This window comes from Argopecten irradians, chromosome 2 (assembly GCF_041381155.1).
Source record: "Argopecten irradians isolate NY chromosome 2, Ai_NY, whole genome shotgun sequence".
Taxonomy (NCBI): Eukaryota; Metazoa; Mollusca; class Bivalvia; order Pectinida; family Pectinidae; genus Argopecten; species Argopecten irradians.
The window spans coordinates 67,427,937-67,453,821 of record NC_091135.1 but is presented as its reverse complement, the minus strand read 5'-3'; the positions used below and the strand labels follow the sequence as shown (position 1 = coordinate 67,453,821).

At 36.2% G+C, this 25,885-nt stretch overlaps 1 protein-coding gene across 4 annotated transcripts in view; it reads left to right on the top strand.

The window, feature by feature from the left end:
* The window catches only part of LOC138316292 (sal-like protein 1), a 67,932-nt gene extending 50,010 nt beyond the window's left edge, over positions 1 to 17,922 (top strand). For 3 of the 4 annotated variants that reach the window (XM_069257925.1, XM_069257928.1, XM_069257926.1), the window contains exons 3-4: positions 2,572 to 2,688; positions 11,869 to 17,922. In XM_069257925.1, coding sequence (XP_069114026.1) covers positions 2,572 to 2,688; positions 11,869 to 14,921 — 3,170 coding nt within the window. In that variant the 3' untranslated portion in view covers positions 14,922 to 17,922. The remainder of the gene's footprint in view (positions 1 to 2,571; positions 2,689 to 11,868) is intronic. The other variant, XM_069257927.1, reaches the window with a different exon arrangement.
* Positions 17,923 to 25,885: the final 7,963 nt, after the last annotated feature.

The window sequence follows — 25,885 nt, the reverse complement described above, 5'->3', positions numbered from 1 at the left end:
TTTTATTTAGATATTATTTTTTTTTTAAATTTTATTTCATTATACATTTCATTTTATTTTAGTGTTTTTAGACCATTGGACTACTAAATTAAGAACTTGTTATAATTTAATAAGATTTAATTTGATTGAAAATTTTACAAGCAAAATAAATGAAAATTGAAAAGTTAGCCTTGCTGTAATTAATACATCTAAGGGATAAAGATATATATATAAACTTTAAATTGATGTCCCAATCCTTTTAGGTTCCATTTCCATGACTGTACATATAAGTAATATATAGGTGTACATGTATGTATTGTAGGTGTCAGAGTTTTCCCTGATTTGTAGCCCCTATTAACACACTGCTGTGCAAATTTGTCACTGTTAACTGGCAGAGTGTGCTGCCTGGCTGGAGTTCCCTTCTCACCCCCTCCCCAACCCTCTCTCTTCCCCTCCCCCAACCCTCCCTCCTTCCTGCTGGTTCTTGTTAGGAAATATGTTTTAAGATATTCTGCCACCCACATGTTAAGTTTTCATATCCAAGGGATCTATTCACACAGGATAAAATCATATCTCTAGCTCCATAAACTTCACATTCTCAGCAGTCATCATGCTCCCACAGAAAACTGAAATATATTTATTTATTGAATTTTTAAATGTTAAAAAAGTAATTATGGAATAATAGAAAAAATATTTTTTAAAAGAAGTTTAAAATGTTACGGAAACAGGGAGTTGGAAACAAAAGAGAAATCACATCAATTAAATAAAAGTAAAAATGTGGAGGGCAGTGCCCCTAATAAACTCCCGCTGGTATATCGGGAAATAACAAAATATGATACTGCATATCAAACAAGTCTGACAGAGTTATAGTAGTTGTGCTGCCTGCCAGCTGCCGTGCTGCCAGTCAAAACCTACATCTTGGATAAAGGCCATATTTTCTTCCTTCAATCTCTAAACTTTTACATCATTTCACCAAAAATTATGATATAGAGAAAACAGAATACTATATCTAATCCATCAGTGGATTCAGACAGAGAAAAAAAAACCCTTTAAAATCATTTCTTGTTTTCATAAAAATGCCATCTAAAAAAAGATGCTTTAAAAAGTGGGTAGTTTGGTTTGTCAACACGTCTGCTGGGCCAGATTTGAACTTAGGTCACCCGATAAAAAAGTTCCAAATTGGATAAAGTCTAAAGACAGGTCTAATCCATTTTTTTGGAGTGAATGTCATTCTCTGGTTTCCCTTGCCACTTGTATACCATTTGTCATTATACAGAGTAATGGGTTTATATCTATTGGAGCAATTCATAAAGAAAAATGATGCGGAAGTGTTCAGCACATGTGGGAGGGATCAGCCATATTTTGGGTGTATTTTTGTTTGAGGGTGTTTAAGTTCTAAAAGATCTATGCCTAACATCACAGGCTGATGCCAGCTGTAAGGGGATATGAATGTCAAACCATTCTGGACTGTGATGAAATGTTAATATCAGATGTTATTCCCTAACCTCCCCTCTAAAACACCATCTATCCTCATCTCCTTCTTCATAGACCATCTCTAAAAATATCAGTTTATGTCAAAAATTTATATCGATAGAAATGTAGGTATTTAAAGAAAGGTGTTAATATTGAATTTTTAATTCATCCCTTGTATATTGCAATACATCGCATTAATAATGATTATTTGTCGAGACAAGTTTAAAGAAAGTTCCCCACATAGGAGAAATGTTGAAATATTTATTGTATTACCTACTTAAGGCTGCTGTTGTAAGACGTTAGAAAGCATTATTGAGTTATTGTACCAAATTGTTTTTGTTGTAACTTTGCTTGGTTTATTTGGTTATACAGTCAAAAACAGTGAGAATTAAACACTCACTGCTGCTCATAGAAATATGTTATGTTAAGTAGATTAGTAAAAACAAATCTGAAACTTAACAGATTGTTCGAGAAGAGAATTGAATCAAACATATGTTTAACACCGGGTTAAAACTCAAAATACGGGAAAGAAACTGGAAATAATTGGAAACAGGCAAGTTTGAATTATAAAGAAAATTTGAGTTATTAGAATTTTTATTATGTAAGAACATAGCGAAGAACTCAGCCCATCGTTCAACTACCAGCATATCGGAGGAATCAACATCATCTGTGTAGAACAAAGGCACATTCAATTTGTATTCATTTCTACTAACTAAATGAAATTGTAAAAAAATCTCATTCCCTAATTTGTGTGCAGTCGAACATTTTAAATTAAAAACAGGAGACTACGATCAGTCTCTGTAGTCAGTGTAATTCCTGTACCAGACTTATACTCTTATACTGACTTTTCTTTTAGAAAGCAAGAAGTCTCCTGGAAATTGCCTGTACATTTTGTTGTTGTTGTTTTTTTCACTGAAAAGAGAAAGAAAGACCAATAGAGTTTGAAATAATTCTTATCATTATAAAAATTGAAATGAAGTGGGATCGAGAGAAAATTTATATACAATGCATTGGATTTGGGGTAAATAATGAGAAAAAAGTTAATGCATTTTATATGTTTTTTAGATAGACATTTTTTTCAATATGATTATTTCAAATTGGCCTTTCTGTGTCTTTCAGTGGTTGAGAGATCCCAGTTTGTTAGTGATGACCCTTTCTTCCGTCACAAGTGTCGACTGTGCCATAAAGTCTTTGGCAGTGACAGTGCCCTTCAAATCCACATACGTTCACATACAGGTAAGGCATTCATGTCCTTAGAGGCACAAGAAACTGCTTCTCACAATTCTACATTCCCATACATGATCCAAGCCTCTTAGGGAACACTTCAGACCTATTTCTCAAGATTGTCCAGTTTTATTTCACAATTCTTTAATGATTGTCTGCAAAATATAAGTCATGAATTGCCTTGCTTCTTGACAAAATTATATCAATTTTTGAGAGTTTAGCCATTTTTGTCAACAGTTCAATGGTACAAAATTATGCTCGATTTGATATCTTAAAGTATACGAATTTCTAAGTGAATTACTCAAAGATACAGCATGGGCCTCTCAGTCACTGGTCAATAGTCCGGTCAATAGTCCTCCAAACAGGACTGGTGTCCTCATCAATCATTTAGGATCTTGAAATGGTTTTGTCACTTCTGGTCCAAGGGATTTGGCGAGGATTCTGGGAGTTCAGGAAAAATGTTCATTTATATATTTATTGTGATATAAAAAATGGACTCGTGAAAAATGTGGAGAATATTACGCTAATTTTATTTCTTCTTTTTGTCTGGAAATATAATGTATTTGATGCATTTCATTTTTCTTTTTCCTGTGTAATCATTTTTAAATTTGTCTTTGAGAAAAAACCGTCTTGAGTGTAATTAGCTGTTCACTTATAATTCCACTGTTATGTTGACTTGTCATCCTGGCATGTAATGGCTGATGTGAACCCCCCACTGTGGACCATAGCAAAAAACATTAACAAAAAAGAGTAGAATTTATTTGTGCATAACATTTACTCATTCTTAACATTCAAGTTGCACTGGACCCCGTTAGCAACAATTAAATACAGTGTGTATCATGATTTAGAATTGAGATCTATGATGAAAAAGGGGAACGCGTGATTGTCAGTCTCCATACAAATGAGGTGAAAAAAGCAGGTGCTAATTTGATCATTGTGAAATTTATGGCGAAAAAGAATATTTCGTTATATTAATTGCAGAAAAGACTGTTTTAGAAATTAGTGAATATTCGTTGGTACGGCTCCTTATGATGAGATCTCATTAACACAGCCCGTGCAATAGATTGTCCAAAAATTAGATTATTTGCGATTAGGGATGTTGATGATGTATTTCTTCATGATGGCGAAATCAATTTACAAAAATGAACTGTAGTCGGTTAGAATTATGTCAATTCTCGATGCCAGTAATGTCTTGAAGCAGTTGGTAAGATGCTGGTGTTACCATGACTACAATGTTAATTGTCTTCATTTATTAAAATAGATGAATTCTTCAAATAAAACTGACATTTTGCCATTGTGTACTGACTGCCAAATTTTGATAAATCACTTGACTATAAGTTTAGTTTTGAAAGGAGGATAATGACAGATCGCTGAAGTCATTCAATACTTACCAGTGTAGAAATAATTGTTTTTACAATTGTATTACATACAAATTCTAGTTTATAACAATCAAGCTTTATATATATCCATATACAGTCGGTATGGTATTTCCAAATTAGTTAAAACCCTAGCGCATAGCTAAAGCATTTCGTATTCTGTTTTGACAAATTCCACTTGCCAGACCCAATGATGATAAGTACATTTAAATTGGTCGTCCTGTTGCGAGCTCCTTTATAATTTTGTTATACTGGTAAGAATGGCTAATAACATTTTCCATTTCGGCTTTATTTGAAATATAGTTCTGTCATTTCTTGGGAGTTTCAAATCAAATGATCAAAATATTCCACTCCTTACTGACTTCTCACACATTAGCAAGATAACCATATTCATGTATTTGGGCGAAAAAGATAAATTTGTATTTTTGAACAAAGGCAGAAAATAAATGGAAAGCAATGGTGATATATTGCAATATTAGTTAGATGCCGTACAGAACAACGGCCTCTGAGAACTGTTAAACTGATAGATGATTTATATTTCTAAATTTTACCAAATCCTATTTTTAATGAATTTGATAGAAGTTAGAATATAAATAGAGGGAAGATGGATAAATGGGTTTGTAACATCTGGGAATATCATTTTGTCATTTGATAGCTATGGTCAAGTTGTATAATTAATGGGCAGATCCAGTTGTATGATAAATTACAGGAAATCCTGTCCCTTTGAAGAAATTTCTCAAATGGTCATTAATGAGGACCTTGAGAGGCCAATATCACTTTACAATGTAGATTTTATTAAATTTCTCTCACTCATGAAACTATCTAATTATGTATAGATAAGGACTGGTCAGTTTTAGGTAGGTCAGATCTGGTCAGAGCTGGACATCAGAAGACTTTGGCCATCACATTTGGCCCAAGTCATGAAAAGATGGAGCACCACCCAAATAGACATCTGTCTTTTCTGAAGGGTTTGATGAGCGAGGATGAAATTAAAAGTGGGTCGTAGGTGATAAAATCATTTTAATGTTTAGAAGGATATAAGGGGATTAGGCCTTGTATGGATATCAATAGGCTCTCGGTGTATTTTATGTAACCAAAGTTGTCCTGGAAGATGACATAGCACCAAACTGACAAGCTCACACCCAGCCATGATAAAAGAGCAATTCTAAGGCTCCCTCACATTTTGCAGATGTTCCAAAATTTCATTTTAAACATTTTGCAATAACACTCAAGAAAATTTACATTAGAATATATAATTTTTTTTCTATGGAAAGAAAGAGTGAAGAGGTTTTTCGAGTAACTAAATGATATTTCCACAAGGAAAAGTGGAAAGTATCCCTGGGAATTAATGGAATCCAACTAGCAGATACCAAAGATAAGTGGCTGTAATCCATTTCTGGGACGTTGTGGTGTGAGAAGACAATAGCTATGGCTCAATCTGTGTGGGAATGTCAAGTCTTATCCTATGTATATATGGATTATAACGTGTTGACAGAGAGGGACAATGTTCGGGTTTGCATAATGATATGGCAGTACTATAGGATGCTAAGCATTATCCTTTAGACACCTCCCTTCATCCTGCAGGTGGGCACGACTTAAAAAAGCTGACATATATCGGCACCCAAGAAACATTTGTTAAGCAAGGTATTAGCATCTTCCTTACCTGTCTCTCTGACAATAGGAACACTCAGTATCAGGTAATAGAATTAAATCCCCATTCAACGCCACAGGTGAGTTGGCTGAGAAAAAAGACAAGAAGAAATATATGGGAATTATATTTTTCAAATTTATTTTCACACCAATTATTATTGGAGCCTTTTTTCCACACCTGCTTCTGAAATAGACTCAAAATTCAATAATGTGCCAAAAAAGTTTAGAAATATGAGTATTACTGATAGCTTGTTTGTCTTCATGTGTGGTCTCCGATTTGTTTAATAATTATACAGTATTCATTATTTCTCAAATGTAAAAGTAATTTCAAAGTATGAAAATAACTTATCAAGAAATATGCTTAAAGTGAACACAAGGTAGGATATAACATTTCTAGTTTGTTTGAAATGTAACAAATTAAATGTGCTGTGACTAATAGGTCCTAGGCTATAATTTCTCATGTTTGTTTGGTGAATGAAATATGAAAATATTTGACCACTCCTTAACTTTATCCACATAATTTAAAGGTGACCTTGAGGGTTATTTGTCCCTCCCCCACCTTTTGGCCATCAAGTGGGTAGTGGCCACCAGTTTAAAATAACTACCCACCTGTTGCTTTACGTTTCAAAGGATATTTCATATTCTGGACGTGATTTCACAAAGACAGGTCAGAAACACTAAACCACTTCAGGGCAAAAATTATTTATAAAACTGGACAGGATTTTGTGGGGTAAAGAAAGAATTAAAGAGATCAAAATGAAAAGACTGTCATTCACATTAAATTGGTGAATTAAAAATTGAGATGCCTATTATCGTAGCTGGAATGGGGGTCAAGCCATTGTATAATATGGAACGCTCTGATGATTTCAGCTAAGTACTAATTATTTGCCGAGTTATGTCCAGTCATTCTGAGAAATGAGATGTCAGACCAGAGATACTTGACCACTCAGGGGACTAGTGAGTAGGTGTTATTATCAAACTTTACTGGACCGGCCACATTTTTGACCATTGGCCACACATACAGCTGACACTTAAACAGAAATTTATTTCTATAGTAATCTAGGGTTTGTTATAGTTTGTATGTATATATAGATTTGACAAATATTTGTGGGGTGGACGTTTCAGTATCCAGCTATTGTGTCTGTTAGTTATGGGGTCCCCGCCCACATCTATAAAACCATAGTGGCCCCCTCCCACTTACATGGGAATCAGTTCCCCATCCCTTAGTAACCACCGCCCCCTCCCACGGGTTTGTGATATGGGTGGTTTGGGGGCAGGGCATGAAAATGTTTGGTTTGGATATCTTTAGTAAAAGCTAGCACCAGAGAAACAGTTCTTCAGATGTTTAATTTATTTCCATATAATATTGGCTATATATAAATGATTTTCATCTTCACGGCATTGTTAACATGATATGTACAAATAGAGTCATCAAGTTTTAACATTGTAGTGAGGTAAGAAGAAGTAAAGTGAAACTCGGACATTGAACTCTGTGTGTGTTGATCAACTCATAATTAATAGAAATATGTATCAAGAGTCAGTTAGGTAGGTTTTTCTGTTGCATACACAACTTCAATCAAACAAATGCAATATACATGATAAACTACATTAATTATACATTTTAGTGATTATATAGAAGTAGTTTCCATAATACTGATTGTCAAAAATGGAATATGTAAAAGCATTTGTTTGTAAAAAAGAGGAAGATGATTTTTATAGGCATCAAATACATAAACAGTAAGTGGTTCTCAATAATATACATTAAAATAAAATAAATTATTCACAGTTTTACTTTTAGGTAATGTATTCATATGTAAAATTAATTTCAGTTCCTATTTGTGATGTCGAAAGTAAAAACTTCAGAGTAAAACCACTTCTGCTGGATGATTTTATATCATTTATTTTTATTGGTAGCTTTGATGTAGTGTTGGTATCCTGAATTACACAGGAGTGTTAGTAGTTACTCTAAAGGATCAGATGATCTATAACCCAGTAGTTCATTTCAGGAATCATTTTAGTGCTTCATACTCTGAATATTACCATATTGGTTAAAGTTTCTGGCATTCTATGATATAAATATTATATTATATAATACAAGGGTAATAACTCAGAATCTTGACCTCTAATGGTAAATATCTTGAGTCATTTTAAGCACATAATTAATGTTTAACTTTAAATTACACTGAGGTTAATTGCAATTCTATCTATTGATAGACACTACATATGATGAGATAGACAGTGCTAGATAAGAGATTACAAGGATGGTGTTCCTATGGTCATTTGGAACTGACCAGCATAGGTCAGCATGTACTCTGACGATGACCTATTCACCCTTTTGTTATTAAGAGGAATCTAAATTGAATGTTTCTCAATTTGCATAGTAATAGGCGGTCATATGAAAGTAATTGGTTTGCTATGACCAAGCATTATGACCATGGGGGCACTGCCTGACCAGTGAGTCTTATAACCAAGGTAAAACCATTGTTGCCAAAACCATATTATACAATGAAATATTTATAATAAAAGTATACACCACTTTGGCATTTCTTTCTCTTCATGTTCCTACCCTTAGGGCCTACACAGAATGTTTATATTTATTTAATTGAAGGTCTATGTGGATTGCAATTGAATTTGAGGCAATTTATGACTGTTTACCTTTTGATATGTTTACCGGTCCATATTATGGTCAGTATTGTCCAGCGGTACATAACCTTGGTCAGCTGATAAATTAAATAAACACCCCTTCTAGGCTACTGAGATCAGGGATGAAAGCCAGATTAATGACAACATTCTACATGCTTGTTTGTCCCATATTAATCTGACATATATTTAAATGGCCCTGGAGAAATCAAAGGCGTGAATTCTTTAGTGTGCTGTTATTTCATATTTTCTGTGATTAGGGCTGACATAGTAAGTGGGATCCTTTGATCTTTAAATGGAAACTGATAGCTTTCTTCTGGTTATTTTAGAAATTCTTCAACTGGAACCATAATTGATATGGATATTCGGTGAACCTTGACCATTCTCGTAGAAACATCTGATAGGACTGGCCCTGGTTTCATTTATTATTACATAACTCCTCCCAGTATCTAGGTCTCGACATTCTGCCGAGATTAAGGCAAGGCAATTTTATTTAGCTTATCAGAAATCAATTTGTTTTATGGATTTTGATATTATTCTCACTATAGCAGGCCTAAATATTTAGATTCCGGTTTAGCTGGCCATTGAAACTTGTTGCTTATACTATTCATCCTAGCTTTAGAGTTGTTTTTCGGACCAAACTAATTTTATAATTCTTACATAACATATTTCATACAATATAAAACATGTTTTCAAAAAGTATCAATTTTCAGATGAAATAGTAAAAACTGTTATTAGCTATAGATTAAATATTTTCATAATAATTTTATTAGATTCATGTTTCAAACATGTACATATTAAAACCTAAAAGCTTACAAGTCAATAAGCAAAAAAGGTAAATATAATTAACACCCTTTCATATTAATATATACAGAAAGTTTTACAATGGAAAATGATTTTGCCCACTCCAGGCTTTTGCCAAAAGATAAGTCGTCAACTCATTCATAATTTTTATGTAAGAAGTACTTACATATTTTGTCATGAAATGCCAGTGGGGGATATTAATAAATTCCTTATACAAACGGTTGATAAAGGTGACGTTTTATTTATCATTCACTCACACATTTAAACACACTGTTCCACTAAAGTTTATTGTGTTAGTGTCTAAACAATTTTCTGAAATAATAAAAAAAACCAAATTGATGATGTGCGTCACTTTCTTCTGTTCTTATGCCAATATTTAAGCCTTTTAGTTTAAATGATATTTCTTTGTTTTCCGTTATGTTGTTATCCAGTAAAAATTATACAGTAGAGAAAATATATACACACTTCATATTCTGCACTTAGATATAATGCATTGAGGCAAATTGAACCCGTTAACCTGACGACTATCTGTAAAGGTTGAAACTGTTGGTGACATTTAACAGAGTCTAACAAAGAAACTGTTAACAAGTGAAATGTATTAATATAAAAGGGCTGGCCAAGGCGATTGTGTAAGAACCAGCACTTTAAAACAGGCGACTTGTGAGCATCTGCAGGAGTTCACTGTAAACAAATCTGATGGACATAAGTGGAATCCATTGTTAGATGAATCTGTGGCAATATGGAGATGATAGTAAAAAAAAAACACCAAAACTCGCCAAGCACATTCCTAAAGGTAATGGTAGCTAACAAGCTAAAAATTGTCAAGTTTCATATGAACATTTATTACTTCCGATAATATCAAAAGTTGGAACAACACTGAAACTGAAGCTTGGCCGAGTGTGGGAACCATGTTTAGAGGAGAATTCCATTGTTCTCTGGTTAGGAGATTATTTATTACTTTAGATACTAAACTGAAATGCTAGCCAGATAATTACTTCATATAAACCACTGGTAAATTTGTATTCCTAGATATGAAAGGCTCACTTTATTTTGGATTCAAAACTAATTCACTATGACGTTAATGATGCGAGGTTGTGTATGAAATCCAAGACATCCAAGATTTGTCCTGTTCACATCTTGCAGCTTTTAGTTGCTGTGAATGTAGATAAGCAATTTTGAAGTTATTATAAAAAAGCTTGTCTTTCCTGGTGCGTGAAATAATGGAAAGTATTTGCATACCACAGGATGCAGCTAATTACATGTTTGAACAACATTACCACACAAAATTACGTGAAACACTTGTGATGTAAAGTTGACTTGGAACAGCGACAGGAGATAGGTTGTAACAAGACATGTATGGCCAATATAACATATAACCAGGATTATGTGTTTGTACACAGGATAACCCTTGTACAGATTTGCCTGATGGAAAAATTACAACACCATATATTTCAAAGCAGCAGAATTTCTCCCCAAGATACTTCAGATTCTTCTTAAGATAGCCATTAGTTTTTAATACTGACAATTAGATGGGATAGCTGAGTGTATAGTTAAGGGTTTGATATAGCACTACGTATGACAAATTTACATCTCAACATTTATTGGGGTTGTACAGAACAGAGGACTGTTGAGTTATGAGTGATATTTTTGGGACATAAACCATTCCTGTAGATAGCCCAAGCTCTGCATTTTAAACGTTGATTCTTTTTGATATTCGAATCATGTCATATGTTTGAAGTTGATTTAGTCGGGTGTCTGTTCGGCCTCTAGTTTCATCAGATGTGAAGCTATAGTCTTACTTTATGAGTCAATTAGCGAAAAATGCCTAGATATTAAGTGTGGGACTGACATGTTCGTATGAAATAATGAGAAAGAAAAAGTAGATAGTTTTCTTATCACATTGACAAAGCGAACATTAAGTGCCGTTCCAAACAAGATGTCTGCCAGTTTTGGCAAGCTGGAGCACCCAGCTGTGAGCTATTTGTCGAAAATATATATGATGTATGACACAGCGTCATTGGAGTGGCTATCAGACCATTTCATTTGTTGCATCAAGACCGTGAATCGTGACCCTAACTGAGAGTGGAGTGGTTTTAATTTCATATCTCTGATATAAACCAGACTCGGCTTCATCCCGTCAAATATTACTCAGATGTGAAATTTGTATAAAAAAGCAGGGTTAACCAGAAGCCTATTCGTTACACTTAAACCCCGATCCGATTCTTACTAATACTGTCTATGTCCCATTTTACACCACTGATGTGGACTAATAGAGTCCATAGATCAGATATCATAAATTGGCTGGAATTTTCCTCTGTCAGATTCTGTTTATAAGAGCCCTGATTTGTTTATACCAGTTATCATACTGAGGATATGGATATTCTCAGAAATATTAAAAAACGTAATTCAGTCTCCCACAGACAATAGCGCATGTAATCATATGTAACATGTGGTTCTTTATTCATTCAAATTTCCATAGTTATAGTAACTGTTTAAAATAACTTTAAAACGTTTTTCAAAAAAAAAAAAAAAAATCAGTAGTAAATGTTATTTGTCGATTTTCCAAAACAGACTGTATGTTTTGTTTCTGTGTTATACTTTTAAAGATGAAAGTTCCTTCAATGCAACAGAAAGCTGAACATGAAAGGAAAATAATTATCAAAATACTATGTGTATTTGTAAGTTCAATTACTGATGTTTTCTTACCATTTTGTCTTTTCAGGGGAACGCCCCTTCAAGTGTAATATCTGTGGGAACCGCTTCTCCACTAGAGGGAATCTGAAGGTCCACTTTGAGCGCCATAAGGCCAAGTATCCTCACGTGAAAATGAACCCTAATCCTGTTCCGGAACACTTGGACAAGACTCCACCGATACCTTTGTTGGGATCACCATTCCATAACATCACTACACCTCCTCCACTGTCTCTGTCCTCAGGCATGATCACCTCCTCCCATGTACCTTTGCCACCTCCAATCACATCCGTGGCTCCGGCACCGCTGCCACCAACAGCACACTCTCGACCACGATCTGAAAGCAAGTCTTCAGAAGACAGGAAGTCATTGCCTAGTCCGAAGCAGTCACCTTCATCTGCTTCTAGCACAACTCCATCATCTGTGGTAAGTGACCATTCTAGTGGGAAGAAGACACCAGATGAAGAATCGTCTAAGCCTGCATCCTCAGCGTCGATGTCGGCATTATTGCCACCTTCTTTACCTATAAGTTCCAGCGATTCTGGTAACAATGACCATAAGCCCGTTTCTAGTCCTTTCATGCTGGCTCCTCCCACATCACAGATGCCACCAATCATGTCGCACCCTTTGTTGTCTCCCCTGTCTTCAATGCATCATTCACTGCCACCGCCGCCGCCACCACCACCTCTTATGTCAGCTGTTCCATTTGGCCAGCCGTCTGGTCGCGACTCTATCTTGCCTGCTAAGATGATTGACCATGATGAAAGTTTGGAGCAATATATGGAGATCAACCGATCTGAAACCTCAAAACTCCAACAGCTGGTTGACAACTTGGAGAACAAAGTATCTGACCCAAACCAATGTGTTATATGCCATAGGGTTCTCAGCTGCAAGAGCGCACTACAAATGCACTACCGAATCCATACTGGGGAACGGCCATTCAAGTGTAAGATCTGTGGCAGAGCCTTCACAACCAAGGGTAACCTCAAAACGCACATGGGAGTTCATCGCATGAAGCCACCACTGAGAATGATGCACCAGTGCCCAGTGTGTCACAAGAGCTTCACAAACCTATTGGTACTGCAGCAGCACATCAGAAGCCATGCTGGTATGCAAGGCCTCCATCCAATGCCTCATGTGGAACCGATGCGAATGTTCCAGGATATGCACCCACCTATGCCCAGCTGGGCCCCAAGGCCATTCGACCTGTCAATCAAACCAGACCCAGAGAAGGAGCTTGATTTAAGTAAAGCTAAGGAGTCTGATAGAAGAGGTCCCCGAAAGGACAATGAGCAAGACAGTGGCGATGAAGGGAACAGAGAGGATTTTATGGATAATGATAGCTTCGATGACATGGACGATTGTGACATTGAGGAAGATATGGAGTTAGAGGAGGACAGAGAGAGGATGAAGAAGGAATTAATGGATGAGGATGGAGAAGAAGCTACAAATCACAACTTAGCCATGACCATTAACTCCAAAATGGATAAGGAGGAGAAGAGTAAGAAAGGGGATCAGAAAAGACCTGCCTCCGCAACATCAGAAGGATCTCAGGATTTGGACAGGTCTATGAGTCCAAAGTACATAAGCCGATCACCCCAAATGGCACCAGACATGCCAATCTTCTCTTCTTTTGGTTCCACAAGTTCTGCTCCAGTCTTCAACACATCTCTGGCTGCTCTTGAAGAACGCGTTCGGGCAATTGATGCATCCATGGCTCAATCGCCACTGCATCATTTCAGGCCTATTTCACAAATGAATGGATTGCCGATGTCTTTACCTAATGGTGATGCCTCTCCCACCTCACCCAACAATCAATACGAGTCTGGGTCAGAGGGTCATAGTGGTGAGGACGGCAGCAAACCAGGTACCCCGGCTCTCTCGGTGAACAGTGATGGAGGAAGTTCTATCGGATCTGGCAGCGGCTTCATGATGGATGCCAGTGACCATCGTAGAACAAGCACAACATGCAACATCTGCATGAAGACATTTGCGTGTAGAAGTGCTTTGGAAATTCACTACAGAAGCCATACCAAGGAACGGCCATTCAAATGCAATGTATGTGACAGAAGCTTTTCCACCAGAGGAAACATGAGGCAGCATATGCTAACACATAAAATACGCGATTTACCCAAATCATTTAAGGAAAATGGTGATAGCAAAATGAGTGAGAACAATAATTCATTGGACGCTCCTGATATGGAACAGGGCAAGTCTTCTCAGGAATTATCTAGTAACCGTTCTGATTCCTCAAACACCTCAGGTTCCTCAGCCAATCAGGCCACCTCTTCTTCGAGTCCCACCTCCACAACCGCCAATACCACCAGTTCACGTGATGGTGACCACTCGCCATTTGTGCGTGAGGCTCCTCTGAAGCATCAGTGTCAGGTATGCCAGAAAGGCTTCTCAAGTGCAAGTGCACTCCAGATACATATCCGCACACACACCGGAGACAAGCCGTTTAAATGTACTGTTTGTGGAAAGGCATTCACAACTAAAGGAAACCTAAAAGTACATATGGGTACACACATGTGGAATAACAGTCCATCACGACGTGGGCGCAGGATGTCCATCGAGCCACCGTTTATGATGGCACATAAAGACAACCCTTACCTAGCAGGGTTTCCTCACAGATCACCAGACTTTTTCCCATATCAATTTCCACCATTTATGGGAGTCACACCACCAAAAATGAACGAAATCTCTGTGATTCAGAATTTGGCTGGAGGACTAGGGCACATGCCTCCCATGTCTCTTCCTCAAGAGATGACATCTCCGCGTAGTAGTAGTAGTAGTGTTTCTAAAGCAACAGACTCTTTCACTAATGGTAAATCTGACTGGAAGCTTAAAAGTTCCTCAGAAGGTCGTAACACAGACTCTCGTAGTAGTGCATCTAGTTCAGGCGAACTTGACCTCAGCATGAAGTCATCAAGGTCGTCACCGTCTCCACCGAACACTTCCTCACTGTCTGATAAGGTGTCATGGTCCTCAAAAGGATACCACTCTTCACCAAGTCCCATCGACCACCACTCTCAACCTTTCCACCTGAAAGGGGAGTCGGCCCACAAGGGTGTTGTAGCCTAAGGTTGCCATAACAACTCTATGTTGTGAGACAATTTGTGGACATCATATTTCTCTCCTGGTCAGTTGTGTGGCTACAAGTAAACTGTTTTGTGACGAATACTGCATGCTATCCAATATGTACAAATTTGTGTACATAGATATGTGAAAAGAAAACAATATAGCCTGTTGTTTGTGTAATTATAGGCCTGAGTGTATTTCTGTCTGATGCGACATTCACAAATGTTGCAAGAACAATATTGTCACTGTTGATATGTTGTCTTTTTAGACAAAATCATTTGTTGTGAATTTTTTTCATGAAATTGAAATATGATTTGTATTGAAGTTTGTGGGTCTGTGAATGTTTCACATTTGCTGTAAAGGCATTCATGTAAGGGCAGATGATAATATATATAAATAATGTATTATATATTTTGAAAAATCCGCCTCAATGTGAAGTTGTAATATCAGATATATAGAATCTCCCTCATATTAACGGTTGTGATAGCTCATTGTGTATATTACTCTTAACTCTGTTGTCATGGTAGCAATGGTTGTCTTGGAAACAGGTTGTGTTGCCATGATATCATTGTTGTCATGGAGATGTCACAGTATTTTGTGCCCACCATTTTTTTCTTAAGGTATGCATGATGATATATATTGTGTAGTTATAAATAATGTAAAAATGTATAGATAAAGTTGTTTTTTGTTTAAAGTGAATTTTTATGGAGTAAAAGATCTGAACCCTTACTAACTTACACATTGTACACCTTGATGGTTTATATGGATATAAGGGAGTTTCCCTTACCGTGTTAAATGTTTTAAGTGTACTTTTTAAGTAGAAACAAAATGATATCTAGTCGATACATTGTTGCTAATCAAACAATTTTATATTTGCATATCATAATGAATTGATCTACCTTGCCTTTGCTGTAATAATCACTTTTTTCACATTCATTTTGGATCCAAGGTCAAGATCCAAATTAAAACATGATAGATCTTAGACTTACTGCTTTTCAGCAGTTAATTATATCAGGAATTTTGCAATTTGTTTCCAAAATCTTGCCAGTCAAATAATGCAGCGAAAAAAAGGATTTTGTTTTGAAATCTTTAGTATAAGTTAATGCAGATATGTATAGTTTGAGAAGTAGACAATATCATAATCCTTATCAATCAGTATTCTCTCTTGAGTCATATATCATGATTATTTAAATATTTTATATTCAGTTCATATTTTGTCCTACCACCTGCCCCACCTCCCCCATAACCTCTATCTGCACTGTGATTGTAGCCTAGTGTTCTATCCTACCTGTTCTGTCTCCTCCATTTACCACCCCCCACCCCCACCCTTGTAAACATAGTTAACAACTATGCAATCGTTTCTTGACACCAAAGATTCTTTGAGCTGTGTATAGCCTCTGTACATGCATATATCTACCGCTGCTGTAAATTAATTATTTTGTATAATTATTTTCTTTTCACCCCATCACTTTGTTTGTTTTCAGTTGCTATGATATATATATAATATACATATTTACATTTCTTCTGCTTACAAATTGTGTAATTTTCAAAATATTTACAAACTTTTGTTTGTTTTTAGCAACACAGATGGTGCTTGATAATTATAGAAAGCAAAAACAGTTCATTTTTTGTCCTTTATTCATAATTCAAAATCATTTCATCTTAATATAAAAAGCTGGTTCTATTTTCTCTGTGTTAAAATTGTCTCTAAATTTTACAGGTCTAGATTGATTTCTGACACTTTCTCGCTTCTGTGTATGATAATACACCACAATAAGACAAAAGTTCACATAATTCTAATAGATTCATTAATTCAATAGGTCTTCCGCCTCAAACGGTCTAGCATACCAGTTACATTCAAGCTTTTATCTTCTTGTTTCCAAAGACAAAAATCCGGTGATAATTTCTCTTGTTCAAATACAAATAGCTTTTAATATGTGAACAACAAATAATGAACTTGTTCAATAGAGGAATAACTTATTGAACAACAACATCGTTTTTGTTGTGGTGTGAACAATTATTTTTAAGAAAAATGAAATCCATTTTATTTAAAATGTCTCCAAGAGCTTCCACCTGAATTCAGATACAACATTGTAGCCCTATTTGTAGATAGCCTGGTTATTGTATGTGTTACAAGTAGTTTATTTTATCCCTCACTGTCTTCATAATCATCGAAATCCATTCTATTTTTCCTGTGTTCAACCTTTCCCTAACTTTTGTGCTATTCACCCGAAATGTGAGTTATTCCAAAGGAAGTCAGGTGAAATTTAGTTATTTTTAATGATGTTTTATACTCTATATGAAATTTTACACTCGGTGTGCTTTTATTGTAAAACCCATTGTTGTTCAATTGGGAATGTTTACAAAATATCATTTTGTAGAAATATTTTGTGATTATGATCTTAATAATTATCACTGTTTTAAAACATAATTATCAATGTTCAAAAATTTACATGTAAAATATATAAGAAACTTTAGAGATCAGATAATTTAGAAAAAAAACTATGATTAGAAACTTAATTACTCTAAAATGTATTTGTTATTAATTTTGACATTTTAATTCGTTGTTTGGAAGTAATGAGATATATATATTAATTGTTTAAGAATTTTCCTGATACACTTATTTTATCCCTGCATTACTGTTCTCCCCCCCTTCCCTGTATTTGACCTTGACCTCAAGAATGGGGAGGACCAAGGCATAGAATATATAGGAATGTTCAATTACCTTCCAAAATATGCTGTTCCTGTGTTCATATAGAAGGTTTTATCATGTGCAATGGGTATTTATTTACTTTGATGCTCTCTATATATTTTCTTTAAGTTAGGTGATATTTTGACAACCCCTGAACTTGACCTTGGAGATGTGACTGACCTGACTATTGACCCCTAGATATATAAGGAAGTGTGTGGCTGGTTATAATGGTAGACTGTCTGTATAATGTAGTTTATTACTTAGGTTTTTATTTTGTCATACCAGACAAATAAAAAGGCCAAGGCAACTGTATATCTGGTGTTTGTATTCTGTTTTTCAAAATCAAAGTGCAAATGACAATTCCATTCACCCATCATGATTCCTTATGGGAATTCGACCAAGGAGAGGTGTGATGGTGTACAAACTGTAGGTAGTGGGTGCTGTAAACATTCATGTTCTGGTGATCACTTGATACAAGGACAAGCCCATGCTAAATTTTGTTTGGCTCAATCAAGTTTCTGTACATCGTCTTCAATGACCAGTATCGTTCAAGTGTTCTAATCAGGACTGTGATGATGTGTATTGTAATGTCGTCACAGGGCTGTGATGATGTGTATTGTCATGTCGTCACAGGGCTGTGATGATGTGTATTGTAATGCCGTCACAGGGCTGTGATGATGTGTATTGTAATGTCGTCACAGGGCTGTGATGATGTGTATTGTCATGTCGTCACAGGGCTGTGATGATGTGTATTGTAATGCCGTCACAGGGCTGTGATGATGTGTATTGTAATGTCGTCACAGGGCTGTGATGATGTGTATTGTAATGTCGTCACAGGGCTGTGATGATGTGTATTGTAATGTCGTCACAGGGCTGTGATGATGTGTGTATTGTAATGTCGTCACAGGGCTGTGATGAAGTGTATTGTAATGTCGTCACAGGGCTGTGATGATGTGTATTGTAATGTCGTCACAGGGCTGTGATGATGTGTATTGTAATGTCGTCACAGGGCTGTGATGAAGTGTATTGTAATGTCGTCACAGGGCTGTGATGATGTGTATTGTAATGTCGTCACAGGGCTGTGATGATGTGTATTGTAATGTCGTCACAGGGCTGTGATGATGTGTATTGTCATGTCGTCACAGGGCTGTGATGATGTGTATTGTAATGTCGTCACAGGGCTGTGATGTTGTGTATTAAAATGTCGTCACAGGGCTGTGATGATGTGTATTGTAATGTCGTCACAGGGCTGTGATGAAGTGTATTGTAATGTCGTCACAGGGCTGTGATGATGTGTATTGTAATGTCGTCACAGGGCTGTGATGATGTGTATTGAAATGTCGTCACAGGGCTGTGATGATGTGTATTGTAATGTCGTCACAGGGCTGTGATGATGTGTATTGAAATGTCGTCACACCAATTACAGTTAAGCATTGAAGTCACTGTTTTTTAATTTCATCGGGTATTAAAGAAATTTTGTTTGCAAACTGTGTGAATCTTGTAGCGGATTCTCACAAAAGTTTGCAAGCAAAATTTATTTCATACCCCGATGAAATTAAAACAAAATGACTTTTATGCTTATAATTTATTTTCCATGCTACTTTATAAAATGAAATACGTTTCCATTGATTTTTTCCAAGGGATTATTTTTTCCAAATCGATTTTTTTTTCATCGTGGAATGAAAAAAAATGAATAGGCCAATCAGAAAGCCAGAAACAAAGAGAAAATTAATTATTGATCATTAACAACAGTTTGTGACATGGACCAAGAAATCACGAAAGCACATCAAATAACACCGCTTTAAGCACTGATTATTAGTGATTATTTAAGCATTGAAGTCACTATTTTTTAATTTCATCGGGGTATGAAATAAATTTTGTTTGCAAACTGTGTGAATCTTGTAGCGGATTCTCACAAAAGTTTGCAAACACAATTTATTCATACCCCGATGAAATTAAAAAATAGTGACTTCAATTAAATTTTAATTAATTTCCCAGGCTACTTTATAAAATGAAATACATTTACACGTACGATTCCATTGATTTTTTCCAAGGGATTATTTTTTCCAAATCAATACGCAACGTCAATGTTTCTATTGTGACGTCATGATAACGTCGTGAATTCCGCGCCATTCTCGGATTTTTTTTCATCGTGGAATGAAAAAAATAAATAGACCAATCAGAAAGCCTGTAACAAAGAGAAAATTAATTATTACTTGTTGAGCTTATGCGATACCGTTCCTCAATAATCGAGTTCTTCTCGAAAACCACTGTCCGGAATTTAACAAAATTTGACTGATAGCATCCTTATGGGCTACTGACAGACAATTGTACAAATGGTCAGGCTGACCCCCACCAAATTGGCTATTTTTATATAAACGACTTCTCTGAAACTAAGCATGTGATAACACTCATAATGCAATAATTATTTTTTCTTTGTTTTCATACAAAATCTGGCTTTCTGATTGGCCAATATTTTTTTTGCATACCACGATGAAAAAAAAAATCCGGAATGGCGCGAAACCCCTATAATGTTACATTTAAACATACTTCATTTCATCAAATAAAGTATAAAATTGATTATAAGTATTGATTTCACTACGCGGATTCTCACAAAAGTTTGCAAACAAATTTTTTTCATACCCCGATAAAATTAAAAAAATAATGACATCAATGCTTAAATGGTAGCATCATTATATGGTAGGGATTCAAAATTGAACAAATTATGGGGCTGACAACCCGGGGACATGAGGGGCTGGGCCAAAAATGTCAATTTGGCTACTTTCATATAAACGACTTCTTCTCTGAAACTAACTATGGAATAGCATTCATTATGCAATGGTAGCATCCTTATATGTTGGGGATTCAAAAGTGTATAAATTGTAGGGCTAATCCCCCTGGGGGCCTGTGGGGCCGGCCAAAAGGGATCAATATGGCGACTTTCATGTATACAACTTCTTATCTGAAACTTTGCATTGACTTACACTCATATACAAGTGATACAGGCCCTATTTGCCTCTTGTATTGTTTCACGTTTGGTTGATCGGCCACATGAATTAATGGTTCGTATCCAGTCAAGGGCTCAATATGACTGTCCTAATACTAGTCGGAATCATTAAAGGCGTAGTAACGGGAAGCAGGAGTACCCGGGAAAATACCACCGATGCTGCAGCTGTCCAGATCTTGGCCACACTGTATTCAGATTGGTTTACAGACTAAAATCCAACAAAGGTGAAAGGCAACATGGACCAAGGGAAGAACATATGTAATATCACTTCAATATTGATATCAACAAAAATAACATTGAGGCCCACAAAGTCATGGAGAAAATCAGCTTAATTCCATTCACTGTATTCAGATCATTGGTGGTCGGACACAAATAAACCTTTGTCAATTTCATCAGAAATATTTCTAGGTATTTTCTTAACGCGACCGAATAAACCTCATATCCACTTTGTAACAAATAGGAAAACTGTTTATAAATATTATAATATAGTATTCTGAGGTAACCAGTCCTAGGTATATATGCACATCGATCCTTATTCAAGAACACTTCAGATGTACGGTTTCCGTTCAGAAATTATTACTTTCTTTTGAAGACCAAGAATGTCTTCCATGACAAAGGCCCTAACAATTGGTTCGTATCCTGTAGTAGGCTAATTGCAAAAATACAGATATTACCATTTAATATCAGAAAATTCGATTTCAAAAAGCTTCGCTGTCGTAGTCAATAACTAATTATGAATTGATATGGAATTAAATCTATTTTCCATAAGTGTAAATGTAGCGATGACGGGGCATTGTACAGGTGTAGTGATTCCATCGATTTAACATCAAAGGCAAAATGCATCCATCTAAAAGCCAGGTAAAGATCGATACCAATTTACATTATCATTCATATCGATCTGTATGTTCGCAATTGTTACTTTTATGACGGGGATATTCCTCCCAATATGTACAAGGCTATTGAATACTTCGGATTAGATTTTAATTCACTCACTTTTGTGGGGGTAATATTGAACATGAGATTTAATATGGTAAGGTGTGGATGTAGGGCGACCGTACGATACATCATATCATAATAATCTTATAATATATTGGGGTTTATCACTCCTCACAGGAGCCTGGGAATCGGTAATGGTCTATATGCATTTGTATCTATCACGGGATTCACAGGGACCAGGGATTCGGTAGTGGTCTTTGTGTATTTGTATATATCTCGGGCGTCACAGGGGTCTGGGAATCAGTAATGGCCTACATTTATTAGAGCCTATCTAAGTATCACAGGGGCCTGGGAATCAGTAATGGTCTATATCTATTAGAGCCTATCTATGTATCACAGGGGCCTGGGAATCAGAAATGGTCTACATTTATTAGAGCCTATCTAAGTATCACAAGGGCCTGGGAATTGGTGATGGTCAATGTGTATATTTTGTGTTCTTGAAATGCAACACTTACATTATTATTACAGAAACATCCATAGCAATAAATATCACGTTGTTCAAAACACATTAGAGTAGAACATTCACAGTCAGAAACATATTACTGCAATGCTAACTATTTGGTGTTATCTATTTTTCTTTAGCACTGGCTGTTAATGGAACAAAATCAAACCGAGCCAGATAAGATGTGGTGACGGAAAATGTACAAGATTTACATAACTCTTCAACTTTCCCATTAAAAATTCAGTTTGGGGAAACATAAGTCTTAAAATCTGTGATAGTCTGGAAATGACAACCGAAATGTTAACTCACTGTTAGGTGGTTTTGATGTCCGAAGAAAGCTGAAGTACTTGGTATGGAGAGGACAGCATCTGAGGGAGAAATAAGTAAGTTCTAAGTTCTGTGTAGTATGGCACGTGTAGTTATATCAACAGTTGCTTACAAATGATAAGACTCATAACAACATCAATATTATATCCTCTGTGAAAATATCCATTATACACAATTGGACCAATATCATTATTTAAGTAAGTAGAACTTAGAGTACTAATTATCTCCTCTTTCTCCGTGTATCATTGGTTTATACCAAAACTGTTTATTATGGGAGCTTGGTGTTTTGGTAGAAGGTTTTATGACAGGTCATTGTGACCTATATAAATGATATATAACTCGGTCTGCTCCATAGAAAATGCTCATTCGGGGTGTATTCTCAAAAGACTTGTTATTAGAATTTCACGTAAATTTACCATAGCTGTGAGGCGATGGTTCTAAAACAAAAGTAAGTCACTGTGACCCTTATTCTGACATTTAATATATGTCAAATGAAAAAAAAAAATGTTTTAACGGTTTTTTTCCTTTTACATTTGATTCATATGTTAGCCTACGTGATTCGGTTAAAGGGTTAAAAAGTTCTAAGGGACAAAGATAGGTTATTATGACCTATATTTTGATCTTTGACACACAAAAGTCGTGAACTTTTGTGCAACATGAATAAGACGTGTAGACATCTATGATTTCATATCCGACGGGTGAATGAACAATCTTGTAAGTTTCAATTTAGTATTTTCTATAGACGCTAGCAAATGTTTTTACAATATGACCAAGGTATATAAAATGGACATTTAGAAGAAATACTATCAAAACAGACTTGACCTCACCCACAAATCAAACTTGGACATAACATGAAGGAGGTACAAATGTCATGGTTGTGTTGCATTGGAATTAAAAATAGTGTTCGGTAAATTGTATGACGAAATTGTCTGGGATTAAAGTGTTATTAAATCATGATGATGGTAGAACTGTATATCATTTATAATAAATATCTTGGCATCGCTCCCAATGTGTCATTTAATGGTCAGAGCTACGTTTCCTTCGCGTGACGCGGTGTGAGACAAGGGGAGGTTTATCACCGCTTGTATTTGTAGTTTATATTTGGACGGCCCTGAGGATTTTACAGATCATAACAGTGTCTTCAAACTGTTAAAAAAGAAGGACAGTCACCTTCAATGTTTTATACTATTGTCTCCTAATGTTTTCTCACTATCCATAGAATTTAAAATTGCAACTTAACAGTTTTATAGTGGAAGCGCTAAACTGCGGATAAAAGGGAAAAAGTAAAATGTATCATACCTACCAAAAACGTCTGGCAAACATTTTTTATTTTTTTTTTTACTTTATATTATATTAAATCGACATTCGCCTTTTTGCAACTTCTTTTTATGAAAATACAAAAAAGAAAAAAAACCCAACAACATGTAGCCATAAGCTTCCGATAAAAAGAACAAAAATAAATTATCAATTAAAGATGTACTTTGTAGTTACATGGGAGGATGTCATACAGATGTACTTTGTAGTTACATGGGAGGGTGTCTTACAGATGTACTTTGTAGTTATATGGGAGGGTGTCTTACAGATGTACTTTGTAGTTACATGGGAGGGTGTCTTCCAGATGTACTTTGTAGTTACATGGGAGGGTGTCTTACAGATGTACTTTGTAGTTACATGGGAGGGTGTCTTACAGATGTACTTTGTAGTTACATGGGAGGGTGTCTTACAGATGTACTTTGTAGTTACATGGGAGGGTGTCTTACAGATGTACTTTGTAGTTACATGGGAGGGTGTCTTACAGATGTACACATGTTCTTTGTAGTTACATGGGAGGGTGTCTTACAGATGTACTTTGTAGTTACATGGGAGGGTGTCTTACAGATGTACTTTGTAGTTACATGGGAGGGTGTCTTACAGATGTACTTTGTAGTTACATGGGAGGGTGTCTTACAGATGTACTTTGTAGTTACATGGGAGGGTGTCTTACAGATGTACTTTGTAGTTACATGGGAGGGTGTCTTACAGATGTACTTTGTAGTTACATGGGAGGGTGTCTTACAGATGTACTTTGTAGTTACATGGGAGGGTGTCTTACAGATGTACTTTGTAGTTACATGGAGGTTACGTGTTCTTACAGTTGTACTTACATGGGAGGGTGTCTTACAGATGTACTTTGTAGTTACATGGGAGGGTGTCTTACAGATGTACTTTGTAGTTACATGGGAGGGTGTCTTACAGATGTACTTTGTAGTTACATGGGAGGGTGTCTTACAGATGTACTTTGTAGTTACATGGGAGGGTGTCTTACAGATGTACTTTGTAGTTACATGGGAGGGTGTCTTACAGATGTACTTTGTAGTTACATGGGAGGGTGTCTTACAGATGTACTTTGTAGTTACATGGGAGGGTGTCTTACAGATGTACTTTGTAGTTACATGGGAGGGTGTCTTACAGATGTACTTTGTAGTTACATGGGAGGGTGTCTTACAGATGTACTTTGTAGTTACATGGGAGGGTGTCTTACAGATGTACTTTGTAGTTACATGGGAGGGTGTCTTACAGATGTACTTTGTAGTTACATGGGAGGGTGTCTTACAGATGTACTTTGTAGTTACATGGGAGGGTGTCTTACAGATGTACTTTGTAGTTACATGGGAGGGTGTCTTACAGATGTACTTTGTAGTTACATGGGAGGGTGTCTTACAGATGTACTTTGTAGTTACATGGGAGGGTGTCTTACAGATGTACTTTGTAGTTACATGGGAGGGTGTCTTACAGATGTACTTTGTAGTTACATGGGAGGGTGTCTTACAGATGTACTTACATGGGAGGGTGTCTTACAGATGTACTTTGTAGTTACATGGGAGGGTGTCTTACAGATGTACTTTGTAGTTACATGGGAGGGTGTCTTACAGATGTACTTTGTAGTTACATGGGAGGGTGTCTTACAGATGTACTTTGTAGTTACATGGGAGGGTGTCTTACAGATGTACTTTGTAGTTACATAGGAGGGTGTCTTACAGATGTACTTACATGGGAGGGTGTCTTACAGATGTACTTTGTAGTTACATGGGAGGGTGTCTTACAGATGTACTTTGTAGTTACATGGGAGGGTGTCTTACAGATGTACTTTGTAGTTACATGGGAGGGTGTCTTACAGATGTACTTTGTAGTTACATGGGAGGGTGTCTTACAGATGTACTTTGTAGTTACATGGGAGGGTGTCTTACAGATGTACTTTGTAGTTACATAGGAGGGTGTCTTACAGATGTACTTTGTAGTTACATGGGAGGGTGTCTTACAGATGTACTTTGTAGTTACATGGGAGGGTGTCTTACAGATGTACTTTGTAGTTACATGGGAGGGTGTCTTACAGATGTACTTTGTAGTTACATGGGAGGGTGTCTTACAGATGTACTTTGTAGTTACATGGGAGGGTGTCTTACAGATGTACTTTGTAGTTACATGGGAGGGTGTCTTACAGATGTACTTTGTAGTTACATGGG